The sequence below is a fragment of the Temnothorax curvispinosus genome, unplaced genomic scaffold, assembly GCF_003070985.1.
Source record: "Temnothorax curvispinosus isolate PA1 unplaced genomic scaffold, ASM307098v1 QBEX01000740.1, whole genome shotgun sequence".
In the NCBI taxonomy this organism is placed as follows: domain Eukaryota; kingdom Metazoa; phylum Arthropoda; class Insecta; order Hymenoptera; family Formicidae; genus Temnothorax; species Temnothorax curvispinosus.
Genome location: NW_020210520.1, coordinates 787138 through 800854, shown reverse-complemented (window position 1 = coordinate 800854; position 13717 = coordinate 787138). Strand labels below are relative to the sequence as shown.

Sequence of the window (13717 nt, the reverse complement as noted above, 5' to 3'; positions counted from 1 at the left end):
ATGTCCGAAAGTCTCAGAGATTAGGTCAGTATTATCGACATAAGCGGTAATTACTCACTTTTAATGGACGATACCAAATATCGAAGGTCCACAAAATTTTGCAGACAACACGAATCGAACTTCGATGGAGGGCGGATTTGTATAGGTCCTCCTCTGCAGTATGTATAATAATAGAGTAGCAGGACGCATTGCCTATGCATTACGAAACGTTGTTTGTAATATCTGTACATACAAATCTTCAAGTAAAGTATCTTATTTTCTTACAAACTATATAGCGGTGACATTTACGAAGAATACTTAAGATTTTGTTGTAATATTAAGTATTTATTCAGAATTCATGTTGTCCCAATATAGTTTGCTTCATGCACTCACTCGTCCTTGGTGTACGAAACGACGAAAACGATAAAAAAAAAAGGAAAGAAAAGAACAAAGAGATATCGTTTTTTATACAAGCTTATAGAGATAAACAATAGTGTGTGTGTATGGCGTACTCTCTCGACGAAAGCGAAAAGCGGGATCTATTGGCGTAAGACGACAGAGAAAAAACTTATAGTGTAATGCAAACTACTTGAAGGATGCGATTCTAAAATTTGATGTCACATTTGTAAATTCAAAAATTAAAGAAAATTTTAGCAATATTTCTTATAAATATTTGTGAAATATATACTCGAGAAATCATTTGTAGGATGCAATACTTGGTTATCTAAAAAGCAATAAAAAAAAAATCCGCATCCGTTATTTTCCACAGAATTAATACAAATACAGTTTTAGGATCGCATTTTTCGCCTTCGTCTTCGTTTCTATTGCCAGTATACGACAGCCGTTACTGCACTCCATGAAGGGTATCATTGATTTTTCGAATAATACATAAGCAAAAGAGATGTCTTTCCTTGTGCTTAAAAATCCAAGCAAATTTAAAAACAGTTGTTACTTCGAGAATCATAAAGAAATTGTATTGTGTTACACTTTCTTTCCATCGCGGCGAGTAATCGTTTTTATACATTTATAGTTTACAAGTATACATAGTACTTGAAAAAAAAAAAAGGAAAAAGTGATCGTCGCGTTTTTTTTCACAGACACGGGCAAACGTGAAGTACATTGATTGTGCTCACGTTGCCCGATTAAATCAAACTCGGATGCTACAAGTATCTAGTATCTAGTGTCTATCCATCGGGACTTCAGGATGTCGCGAATACTGATATCAAGAATAATTATGATTTATCTTAGTGGAGTACGCACATCTTTTCGGCTTGGAAACGAAGACGACGACGACGACGACGATCAAACGAACGCTTCCGTTCTTGTTCCAAAATTGTTTTCGTTTTCTCTTGTAGCGAACGTTTCGAGGAATTTGCTAACGACGGTTCGTTAGCATATGTCTCGCGGTAATTAACGATTATACGGAGCCTTCATATTTTCCACAACGCGTAGGGAAAAAATTGAATGGTTTCTAATATGTATTCAGAGAATGTTGATCCATCATATTATTCTTTCAAACTTGCTTTCCTCCTTTTAAAAATTTACACTAAGAGAAACTTTTGTTACATATTACTTTACATTGATTTTTTGTGAACATCTTTATTTCTTAAAAAAGAAACGAAAACCGTAGAAGAAAATTATTAAACTTATCTTTATCGTGTTGGGAATTCATTCAATTTTATCGCTACGTATCTCAACTTCTCTTGTTAAAAACAAAAAACTAATTTATAGCTTTTGATTCTACATATAATTGTTAAATTTATTAACAGTTTTGTCAGATGCGATTTGTGCGAGCTTATTTCGTGGAGCAAATATTTTGTTGCGTTTTCGAGAAAGTGTTTTATCCGATCATTAGCGACGCGATGCATTTATATTCGATCACGAGGGATTATGCGCAAATTTTCGCATTGTTTGCGGATTTGATAACTTTATTGACGAATATAAGATCTAAGATCTTTCGCATACTTGATTTACGATTAAATTCGCGCTTTATCGAGGCCCAGATGTACACTCGTCTATATCACGTCAATAAATCTGGCATAAAAACGTGTATGAATTCATTCGTTTAGCATTAAGGATGCGCGTTGACCTTAGAAGCGCACGTTGGAATTTCATCCGGAGGGAAAAAAACTTCGTCGCGTTTTTTTAATCTTTCTGATTCTCAAAATAAAATTTTCGTGTATATTTTTTCGTGCTCAATATTATTTGATTTTCTTTTCATGAAATATATTTTGGCAACTATGCCGTCTATAGAAAGAAATCTGTCAGACTGTGCTAACTCGGACCACGTGCGTTTCTGACGTTTAGATATTAGTGGAATTCGGTTATTAAGTGTGATTGAATTCTCTTAGAAAACAAAAAAAATGACCTGTCTCGTTTCTTGATAGAAATTCGAGATGCTGAATACTATATAGAAGACTGCATAACACCAGATTTTTACGAACAACTATTGGATCCGGGAGAAGGCAAAACGCGAACCGTAATTTATGTAGTAACCGTTGCGCGTTATTTCACGCAACGCCCGCGAATTTTCGCACAAAATCATTCGTCGTAAAATCGTTTTCTCGATTTCAGAGGATTGAAATTTTGATTTTGCGCACGTGACTTTGTCGCTTCTTATAACCGTTCGCATTTTTCTTATTAGTTTTTCTTGTCGCAGGGGGGGGGGGATTGCGAAATCGTGGTAAAAACTTTCGGTAGTCAGTAAACTCCGAAAATTTGTATTCTACTTTGAGGTCTCTCCAAGATGCTATTATTAATTTATTAGTTTTATATAATGTATCAAATAGTTTTATATGAGTTGATTCGCTTTGCCTCGTTATATATATATATATATATATATATATATATATATATATATAATATAATATATATATATATCATTATTATTATTTATCGGCGAATCAGTTAATTAGACTTCGGCGCGAGAGGCTTGATTGCGGAGGGACTAGGTTTTCTTTTTATAACTGCAACGCGATCAGTAATATGTGCACAAAATAATTTAAGTGTCTGATTTTTCTAACAAGTGCGATACAAATTTGTCGGGCATTAAGTTGTGCAAAAATATACCTTTATATTCACAACAATATTCATAATTGTTGTCAATATAAGTATTCTTGCAAAAAATGTTATAATTTTAACGTTGTACGTAAAAATAGTAACATTTTTTCTACGTAACATTAAATTATTACAATTTTCGTATTGCGAACACTGTGATTATCTAAACCTACATTGAAAATTTCATTAGTTTATATATTATCACACGTATTACAAATTACCTTTTTGTCAGCAAGTCACACGATGCGAACCGTGGGGTCTTGTTTCCGAATTTGTACCGTCCTCGAAACGTGCAATGCTAGAGTTTAAGCGAGAACTTATTTCCCGACGCGTGCGGTTCTCTCTCGGAAAATACATCGGAAAGAATAATTTATCAACTAGATATTCGTCTAAGTGTTTTTATGTTCGGGAAATATGAGCGAGCTTTATAAGAGAAAATCAGATTCTTTAGTATTTTTTAATTCGATAATAATGGATATCCAAAAATACGGTAATACCTGCAAGAATATTTCTCGCAGACTGACGATTTAATAATATCGCACTTTGAATCGAAAAGTGTTTTACACGCGAAAGAAAAAAAAATGATGAATATATTGCTCCACTTGGGTAACTATGCCGAAACAATTTCTAAATCGTACTCCGAATGTCGTCGTGACATCGGTTGAAGACAAGTGGTTCTTTTATACCGTTTTTCTACCGTATATTTTTATAATTGATTGAAGCGTTCTCTCCTCGCGGAGAACGTGAAAAAAAGCTAAAAGCTTCTAAAAACGGAAGCTATATGCTGTATATGCTCTCGCGCGGCTTTGGTAGCAGTTCTCTCCGAAGTCAGCCTCTTCAGTATTGTCACGAAAAATTCGAGGAAGTCTTTCTTTTCGAAACTGTAATGACAGCTACGATTATACATATATATATAAATATATACATATGCAATTATATCTGTAAATAATTCACGAATGTAAAGATTCTAATAAAATTTATCAATAACTTATGCGTTCTTCAAAACCCTCTCAGAAAAGCTTTCTTTTTTTCGCCAACTGTTTTTTCTTGCATTTTATCCGTAATATATTAATTCAAACATTTTAACACGATTAGATCAATTTAAACATTTCATTTCGCTTACCGAAGAGACAGATTTTTATTTTATTAATGAATTTATAGGATTCATTTATAGAAATAAACTTATATTAGGATTCATGATTATCTTTCACTTTGAAGTTTTCTCGTGAAACGTCTGTTCGGAGCGTTCGTTAAAAAAAAGATATGCTCACTTTTTTTCTGATGATCGTCTAGTCGATTTTCATACTCAAGAAAGTGCGTTATTGTGAAACGAGCTGCTATTATTCGAAAGAATGGCAGGATTGTTATTAATAGAGCAAAAATTAGTCTGCCGATACGATCGAGAGACAGCGCAGTACACATGGACTTCACCGTTGACTACGCAGCGAGAAATAACCCATCGAATCAAAATCATGATTTCGACGTTGATTAGACGTCGATTCGATGGGATTCGATGGGTCATTTCTCGCTGGGTAAGGAAACAAATGTTAGTGATAGGTTACAGGAGATGAAAAGGAGGCTTCGCTGTACAAATGTTTACACATACACATGTATATATTTATTATTTGGATTTTGGACAGAGGTTAGTGATAAACAAGTAATCGCGGCAGCTGATGCAGTGACGTGTGTGTCAATCGAGAGAGCGTGAATGAAATAGAATGTATGTTAAAACGTGATTTATCGTTTGTTGTAATAAAACAAACTCCTCTGAATAATTATATTTCTACATAAATAAATAAATAAATAAATAAAAACAAGAGTATAAATATATAATGTACTGTCTAAAAGCGAGAGAAAAAAAAGAAGAGTATGTTTTAGGGTCTTTGCGCGTATTCTCACGAAGAGTGAGAGGTGTCACCATATCACGCCGTGTAAGATTATCCCGCGATACGTAAATAAATATAGTGATAATTATTAAAGAGGAATTTAAAAGTACTGCGGGCGAACCGTCGAGCTATCGTCGAGCTTATCATATTCGGCGCGATATACGAGACACTCTTTTGTATCATAGCATTATATATATATTATATCACACCTATGTGTTTTTGTATTTGGTAATTTAAACGAAAGAATATCTCGAATTAACGAGCCGAAAGAGATTGATAGAAAGTATATTATATATATATTTGAGCTAGTAAAAAGCTATCGAGGGTTGAAGTTATCCCTGACGACGGTAATTTTCTCCCTTTTTCTTTGATCCTTTTTTGCTACTGAAAATAAAAGTAACGGAAACAAACACAAAGAAAGAACTACGATTTGTAATATACTTGTAAAGCCAGGAATACACGCGTGAAATGACGATCCTGGATAAATTCGACACTCGTTTACTTATAACTTATTATGTTCATTGTCTGAAGGAAAAAAGGTACGTTCATAAAGAAAAATAAACAAGTATATATATCAACGTTTTATGTATTTCTTTATTGCCTTCTTCGTTAAGCTGTAAATGCACTTTGGCTGAGGAGGAAAGATCCTTGACTCAAGAAAACGTCAGAGCATCCTTGATCTCCATCGATTCTTTGTTTCTCCATTGGACATATCTAAAAAGACGAAATATTTAATTGTAAATTAGACACGTAAAAATAAGCATTCCTCCTTTTAAAAAACGTACAAACGTGGAACGTCTTTAATATATTGCAGTTTTTTCGGCTCCCTCGCGTTAGGATCATGCAGTCTGCATTTTTCTCTCCATACTTCAGTTGAATTCAACAAAGTCGAGTGATCTTGCTTTTTAACGATTTGTGATTTTATGATTTTTATTGTTTGATTTTTAATCAACCTCCGTCTCGCTATCAAATTTTTCTTTCTTCTTGTATATTCTGCATCTTGCTTCCTATCAGTATTATATTTCTAATATTATCAAAAAACACAATTTTATAATTAAGATTTAGAACGACAATTATACTACAAACTACATCTATATTAGTCATCTAGATAGATAGATTATTTAAGTATCACTTGTTAAAATATTATGATTTTTTTATTAAGGTTATAAATTAAGTTGTAAGATAAAAATTAGCCAAAAATCTCATACTTTTCTCATTATTTTATTTAGTACGTTAATATTCTTTTTGTGTAACTTATTTGAAAACAGCTGACTCTACCTAAAAGCTTTAATCAACATCGGGTTGTACTTTGGTTCCGCGCTCAAGTCGTTTTTCGAAGCTTCGGAAGAAACTTCCATCAATTTTCTCTCACGATGCTCCGCCAGAACTTCCCGAAGTCTTTTCAATCTTTCCCTTTTACGTTTATCTTGCGCGGCAAGCTTCGACTCCATCAGAATCCTCGATTGCTCCTCGTCCATCAAACGTTTATTCTCTCTTTCCGTTTTCCACCGTCTTATTAATTCCTTCTTCTGATTATTGACATCAACGGAATTGCCACTCTTCGTTGTCCTTCCTTTGCATTTATCCATCACGCAAGTCGAAACATCTTCCGTGATATTGGAGTGCCTTCTCTCTCGCGAAATTTCTTCCAAGGTCTCGGCCCCGGTTTCATCCTCGCGATTCTTCATCTTCATCTTCTCCATTTCTTTTCGTTTGCGCCACTCTGTAACTCTCGAGCGTTGCTTTTCACGCAGCCTCAGATAAATCTTGTACCAAGCCTCGTGATTCACTATAGTTTCCGCTGTTAGATCCGGACATTTGACTCGAATGGCAACGACCAAGGCAGGGATGTTGCTGCACTTCTTCCGCATTTTTAGAAACAACAGGTGATCCTCGTCGCTCCAATTATCAGTGTGGCCTGCGACGTAACTTTTTAATTTAATATGCTTTGTATACTGATTTTTTTTTTAATACGTATAAATGTGTTAATATGTATTAATATGTATAAATGTATAGCAATTGATGGAATGCATTTAATTGTATTTAATAATAAAGTTATAATAGAGCAAAAATTCAAGCTAGTGTGTAAGTATAAAAGTTAAGTTTAAGAATATATAATTAAGAATAGGGCATGATTTATTATTTATATCTACTACTTGATTGGATTAATATAAAACATTTCATTAGGCGATATTTAATACAAATATATTACGTGTTATAAAGTAACACGCAACTGTCATATAATTTATGTTTTACTGCTCACTTTAATTGCCAACGCAGGCGAATGCAAATGTGTTTGATACCTGTTTTAGCAATTAACTCGTGGAAGTTCTCGATCTCCTTATAATCATAACACTTTTTATTTTCCTTAGAAGACGCGGCGGACGTCGGTTTGCCGATACTACCGGTTGCATTCTCATACTTATGCAAATTCGATTCAAATTCACGTAATTCAGATTCGAGAGCAGTTTGCTCCTGCGACAAAGTCGTAGTCTGCAGTTGGCAGGTCTCCTGAAAGTCCCGAATTTTTTGCGACAATTTCACGAGCCGTAGTTTGTATGCATTTGTATCTAAATAAAAATTTATTTTCTGGTTTTAAACACCGAACTTATCTCTTTAATCGTTAAGATGCGTTTGGATTAGAATTTCAATTTCTTTTAAATAAATTTTTAACGAATAGAAATTGCAACACGTTTAATTAGAAATAATGTGTAAAATTTTAGATTAAAATACAAAAATAATTTGGAAATAAGAACGAAAATAAAAGCGAAAGTATATTATCAGTGGAAAGTAAATGAGATATGCAAAGATTCACCTAATTTTTGGATCTGTTCGGGACAGTTCGTGACTGATTGCGCCGATTGCATCTCCTCAGTAATTTCCTCCAAGGGTTTTCTCATATTATCCAGAAAAATCTGCCTTTATATATAAAGACATATATCGAAATTAAAGACGCTGCGGAACGATGCCGTGCGGACTTGATATGCATAACGCAATCTAAGATCGACTGATTCGTTTTTCGCTGCCTACCTGTTTTTCGAGATGTCACTCATATTATGCAAAACGGGTCGTAGAACTTCTGGTTCCAGTTTCATGTTCTCCATCAAGTTGGCGAGACTCTTTTCCATCAGGTACTCTTGCTGCTTTAGCTTCAACAGGGATTTCCTGCATTTCGTGCTTTCAGCGGAGCGCACTTTCCCACACGGCGGGATTCGTTTTTCTCTCTTATCTCTCTCGTGAATAATTCCGCTCATTGTACACACACAACTGCGATATTTTCGTCTGGGAAACTTATTGTCGCTTATTGCTATAATAAAGTTAATTGCTGTAATATAAATTTATTAATCTAAAAGCTTATGAGTCAATAGAGTGCCTTTGCGTAGAGAGTTCACTGGAGACCTGACAAAGTTTTACATATGGGTTTCCATAGCAATTCACCATAAACATCTCCCTTCCCGTGCAATCGCACCTGCTGATCAAGTAGAAAACTCGTATGTAATTATGCAATTTCACAAGAAGCGCAAGAAGAGCAAAAAACGCATTTATTCGCGTATAAATATTTTATATGTAAAGAATATTGTAAAGATATATATCTAATATATTAAGTTAAAAAGCTGCTGCATAAAATATTTTTCACGATGCATATTCGTTATTAAAAAAAATTGGTATTATACTAAATATACCTTTCACTTGAAGTTTTAATTTCCAGTTAACTTTCTAGCTAGTATTTATTATTGTTAAATTATCGTAATTGAATGATTTTTTGAACTTAATATTTATAATTATTATTATCGCAAATAACTGACTTTTTAACTAGTATTTATTATTATTATCGTAATTGATTGACTTCTTAGCTAATATTTATCATTATTATTATCATAATTGTCACTTGCAATGTGCATTCATGTTAAATAACAAAAATATATCTTAATTATTATCGCATATAATCAACTTTAAGTAGCTAATTAGTCATTATTTCTCGCATAAATATTTTTTAAAGGCACTAAACCTTTATAAAAACATTAATAAATTATATATACAAAAAAAATATAAACCTTTGTTACCCGAAGTCGATTAGACTTGCGGCGGTATTCTACAAACACGTGTTTATCGACGGCTACATGAAAACGATCTGGTCGGTAATCAACGATGCAACATAAACAGGTTATATGTATGTGCATTTTGAATAATAAAAGAAAATAATCGTCATTATAATATTTATAGAAAATTATAAGAAGGAGAAACGTTTGTGTCTCCACTAAAAAAGATAATAAATATACTTATTATTAGATTTTATATACGGTTACGCAAAATGTCAATAAAGATTTTACGAAAAATTGAAATGAAAATAATATGAATTTTATCGAGAGAAAGATGACACTTTGTTAACACACACGTTGACAAGGATTCAAAAAATTGTTTATATTTACGGTCGTTGTATCGACGATATCGCGATGAGCGCGCGTTCTCCAATCTGTAGTGACCCCTCGTGGTGCGCCGCGGATCGACTCCGGTCTCCGGTTCCCCCTTTCCACCCGCGGCACTTCGACCGCTCGCACGGCGGCGCATTTATACGGGCGGCCTGTCTCTAGGCGCCTCAGTCTCTGATTGGGACGCGACGAGTGCGAGCATGGGGTTCGCGCGTAACCCCGCGAGACGTATACCGCAGCGGCATCGCGCGTTTTAAAACCGCTTGAACGACGTACGCGAACGAAAAACGAAAACCGCTCCCGACCGGGAAGAAGAAGAGAGCGATAAGAGAGACGAGGAGGACTCCTAATCCTCTCCTCCGTCTGCATGGCTCCGTAATCTCGCGCGCGCTCGCCGAGATCTTTGACATCTTCCAACCCTTTCTCACCGCCGCCGCCGTTCGTGCGCTTCCCCGACAGCGCGACGCATTCCCCGGCGCCGAGAGCGCGCACCCGATCGCGTATGTCGCCGGGAAATCCACCGGCGTCGACGGACATTCGATTTTCCGCTCGATGAGTGAAGAATCCGCCGCGCTGCCGTGAGAGCTGATCGCTGTGCGCGCGCGCGCGCGATCGGGACTCGCCGCGCGCTTGTGGTGATTCTGGTGGTGGTGATTTGGGAAAGAGACGTCCTCCCCCGGGACTCGCGAGGCAAGCGTAAGTACTCCGAGTCATCCTCGATATGCGCGCTTTTGTAAATTACAAACGTGTACATGTACGTCATTATAACCGTGCATTTGTAATGCTTATTGAGGACGCGATAGGTATTGGTAGGTATTGAACGAAGGAAATCGAGGTACGTCATCTCGATTGACGTTGAAGGCGGAACGCTCGAGTTGAATTAATAAGCAGGTGGATTTGTGATCGGCGTATTCTGAGTCGTTTTCGTTGTGCGATAAAAGATTCATTGTATGAGACAGAATATAGTATCTTTTATATTTCGATAGCAATTGTGGTTATATATAAATAAGTAATATATATGTATGTATATAATTTATATTTATATCTAAATTTTAATTTATTCTTATTTAAATATCTATAATTGATACATTTATTATTAATGTATTATATATTCGAAAGATTTAAAAATTAGAAAAACATGAATTAAATTGTGGATATTTGAGTGAGAAGACTTATATTGATCTTTAATTTTTGGATATTTACTAGTTTGATTTTTGTTTTATATATAAATTTTGATACTTTAAATTTCTAGAGAGAGATTAATATAATAAAATTATATTTACGTAACGTATCTGCACAAGGAACGATTATATATAAATATCATCGTGGCTAGAATCGTCTGCATAAAATTCCTCGCGACACACCCTGTAATTAGGTAGTTAGGCCATTTAAATGAGAAAATGGAGCATCTCGACTACCAGCAATGCAGCAGGACATAAATAACTGATGCATCTGTTGCATTGCAAAGATGACTCATTGGCGAGTTCCCTTATCCGACGACGCTGATAAGGAAACATGGGACGCGATATGTTAATGTTTGACTTGAAATGGATATTCGAGATGATAATCATACGAGTAGATAAACTCGAGCAATGAAGAACGCGCGAGATAAATTCCTCGGAGAGCATTGCAATTACACATGTGGAATTATCATAAAATTATATTCATTTATAATCATCATGCACACTTGCGCGTGTAAAATGATTATAAATTATATATATATATATACATAATTTTATATGTGTATGATATGATTGTATTTAAATAATGGTGCATAATATAACGTGCATTATGATATAGTACCATATAATACGATATATTGATCCCGCTGTAAGTCCCTAATAGGCAATAATTAATTAAAGCCTTATTTTATACAATTTTATGCTATTATACCTTCCTATTCTGGCTACTTAATCACCCGTTAGAGTTGCTTTTACAGAGAAAGTTGTTCATTGTTCGAGCGATCGCAAGGAGGCTCCGCTCCGTAATCATTTAATGATTTAATCAATTATGAGTAATTGTGTTTGCAATACCGTAATATAACTAATTATTCGCGATAGGTGGACAATGATTAATTATAAGTAATCGAAATTTTATACCATTCCCACGGATATTCCTCGTATTATTACGTTTACTTAATCACTCATTAAAATCACTTTTACATTAGAAAACTTCATTGTTCTAACCATTGTAAGGAAATGTTGCATCGTAGTAACTTAATTAGAAGTCGTTAGTGTAATCAGAATACAAATCGCGTGACTTTCCTTACGTAAATAATTCTACGTGATGCACTGCGGAAGTGAAGTAGATTGAATAACTTGTTGACAATATACATAGATTTAAAATTTAATGATATTTTAAAAGAAACCAATTTTTCTGTCACAAAAAAATTTTTATTGACTACGTTTTAATTAATTCCTATATATAATTATATCAATTATGTAAGGGAAGAACTAAACGAAGGTCGGAGATTTGGAAAAGTAATCGATCTAGATCAACGGTACGCGAGTTAGATCGCGGTTGACGAGTGTACTCGCCCGCGGGACGGCTCGCGCGAGTAATGGCGCGATAATTTCGCGGCGATTGAATTGCTGACGCAATTACTCGCTGGAGGCGTACACTCCTGCGAGCGAAAGACGATCGAGATAAGTGGACGGAGACAAAGCGTTTTGTCGCGTGAGATAGTCAGTTGTGCGCGATGCGCAACGAGATACTCTCATCTGACAATAAGTAATAAATGCAGGCGTGGTGCATAATAAGCGACGCACGATGATGCTTGCGTGTCGCGATTACTGTTGAACGGCATTGAACTTTCGCTCGATCCTTATCGATCTCGCATACGTTAGATATTGCACCTTGCACCTTGGCATCATTTTTACGAATATTTGCGTTAGAAAAATACTTCATTTGTGTAGATGTATGCGCAGAAACGGTTTTAGCGGAAAAAACATAGTTTTGGTCTTAATAAGCGATATTTCTTAGATTGGCGATTGAAAAAATCGTGGAAACAGTTTTTTTCTCTGTCTTTTGTATTAAGTTCTAATATTGCCATTAAAGTTTCGATATTTTAATATTGCATTATTTTAATACCTATATTTTATTATCTACTGATTTCTTTATGTTAATACAGTAACTATCTGACGGAAATGAATTTAGATAATGTAGAACAAATGTATAGCTTATTTTCGCGCTTTGACTAGGCAACAAATAATGTGCCGTTATTACGCATCGTACGGAATTGTAATCATCCGGTCACCATAACGCGGTATTCGCAGTACTATTACTGCTCTATCAAGTAGGTACATCATAGACGAATTGTTGCGCCTCGACATTGTGCGATAGATCACTGCGTGCTGCGCGAGCATCGGCGGCTTCGGAACACCGTGTGCTGCTCGTTACGGCTGTTCTCCGGTTAAAAGTGAATGGGGAACCCGCTCATTCATAAGATTTTCTTTCGAGGGGGGCAGCGAGAACCAGCCGCGCGTTCCCTGCTCGCTCTGTCCAGTCTCGCTCGCTTCGGCCGAGCGCCAAGCGCCGAGCGTCCGCGAAGGATGCGCTTTGCAGCGACTGGACATGCAACTTATCACGCTCGCTAATGCGAAGTATCTCTCGATCAAAGGACGAAGCTCGCGAAAACGAGGGTCTCGGAATAAATATTTATAGTCTCGCTCTCTGCGCCCGCTTCGCTTCGCGTAAACGAGTTTTCGCGAAGATTGAAAAATAGCTAACGATTTCACATTGGTAACAGCGAGCGTTGAGGACTAATGACGCTATTAGTTCGTTATCTAACTTTCCAGACCACTATCGTGGATATTCGTGTCGGGAATGCCTCGACGACTTCTCTCTCTGCGCGTAACGGGAAATTGATTGCTACCTCTTCAAAATGTTTAACGGAATTGCGCTGCAATCTGACTATGTACAACTTCTAAACAGAAGTTGAACATTAAATAACGTGTAATATAGAATTAATTAATCCTGATATATAAAGACGACGAAATGATTAACGCTGTATAAACTGCGCGTTAACCGCACGAAAACATGGGAGTCTAATAACCGGCTGACATATTCAGAAAATGATTAACTAACAGCCGACTTGAGCTAGCTTTATATATCTCGTCGCTCGGGAATATACCACCAATCGTAAAATCTGTAAAATATACGCGGCCGCCACGTTGATGCAACAAATCAGTGCTCGGATAGAATGAGAGAAAGGGGGATACACGTCGGACTTATCTCGCGGAGAAACACGAGAGGCCCTTACGCGGTTTGCAAAGGTTTAACATCGTTAAAAAAACGCGACAATAACGCGGCCAAAACATCTCTCTCTCTCTCTCTCTCTCTCTCTCTCTCTCTCTCTCTCTCTCT

The 13717-nt window shown here is 36.0% G+C and overlaps 2 protein-coding genes across 3 annotated transcripts in view; one reads left to right on the top strand and one right to left on the bottom strand.

Annotated features, from left to right (window-relative positions):
* Nucleotides 1-5532: 5532 nt before the first annotated feature.
* On the bottom strand, nt 5533-8374 carry LOC112457771 (coiled-coil domain-containing protein 112-like). 2 transcript variants are annotated; one of them, XM_025021004.1, is made up of 6 exons: nt 7953-8374; nt 7738-7841; nt 7226-7492; nt 6201-6840; nt 5708-5929; nt 5533-5636 (listed from the first exon to the last, which is right to left on the bottom strand). In XM_025021004.1, exons 1-6 carry the CDS (start codon nt 8174-8176, stop codon nt 5576-5578), a joined length of 1518 nt encoding a protein of 505 aa, XP_024876772.1. In that variant the 5' UTR covers nt 8177-8374; the 3' UTR covers nt 5533-5575. The 2 variants fall into 2 exon arrangements, with proteins under 2 accessions (XP_024876772.1, XP_024876777.1); XM_025021009.1 differs by lacking the exon at nt 5533-5636 and having other exon boundaries at nt 5842-5946.
* Nucleotides 8375-9542: 1168 nt separating this feature from the next.
* Nucleotides 9543-13717, top strand: part of LOC112457341 (GAS2-like protein pickled eggs) — a 60406-nt gene continuing 56231 nt past the window's right edge. Inside the window, exon 1 of the mRNA XM_025020333.1 lies at nt 9543-10048. The gene's annotated coding sequence lies outside the window, so the exon portion shown is untranslated. The remainder of the gene's footprint in view (nt 10049-13717) is intronic.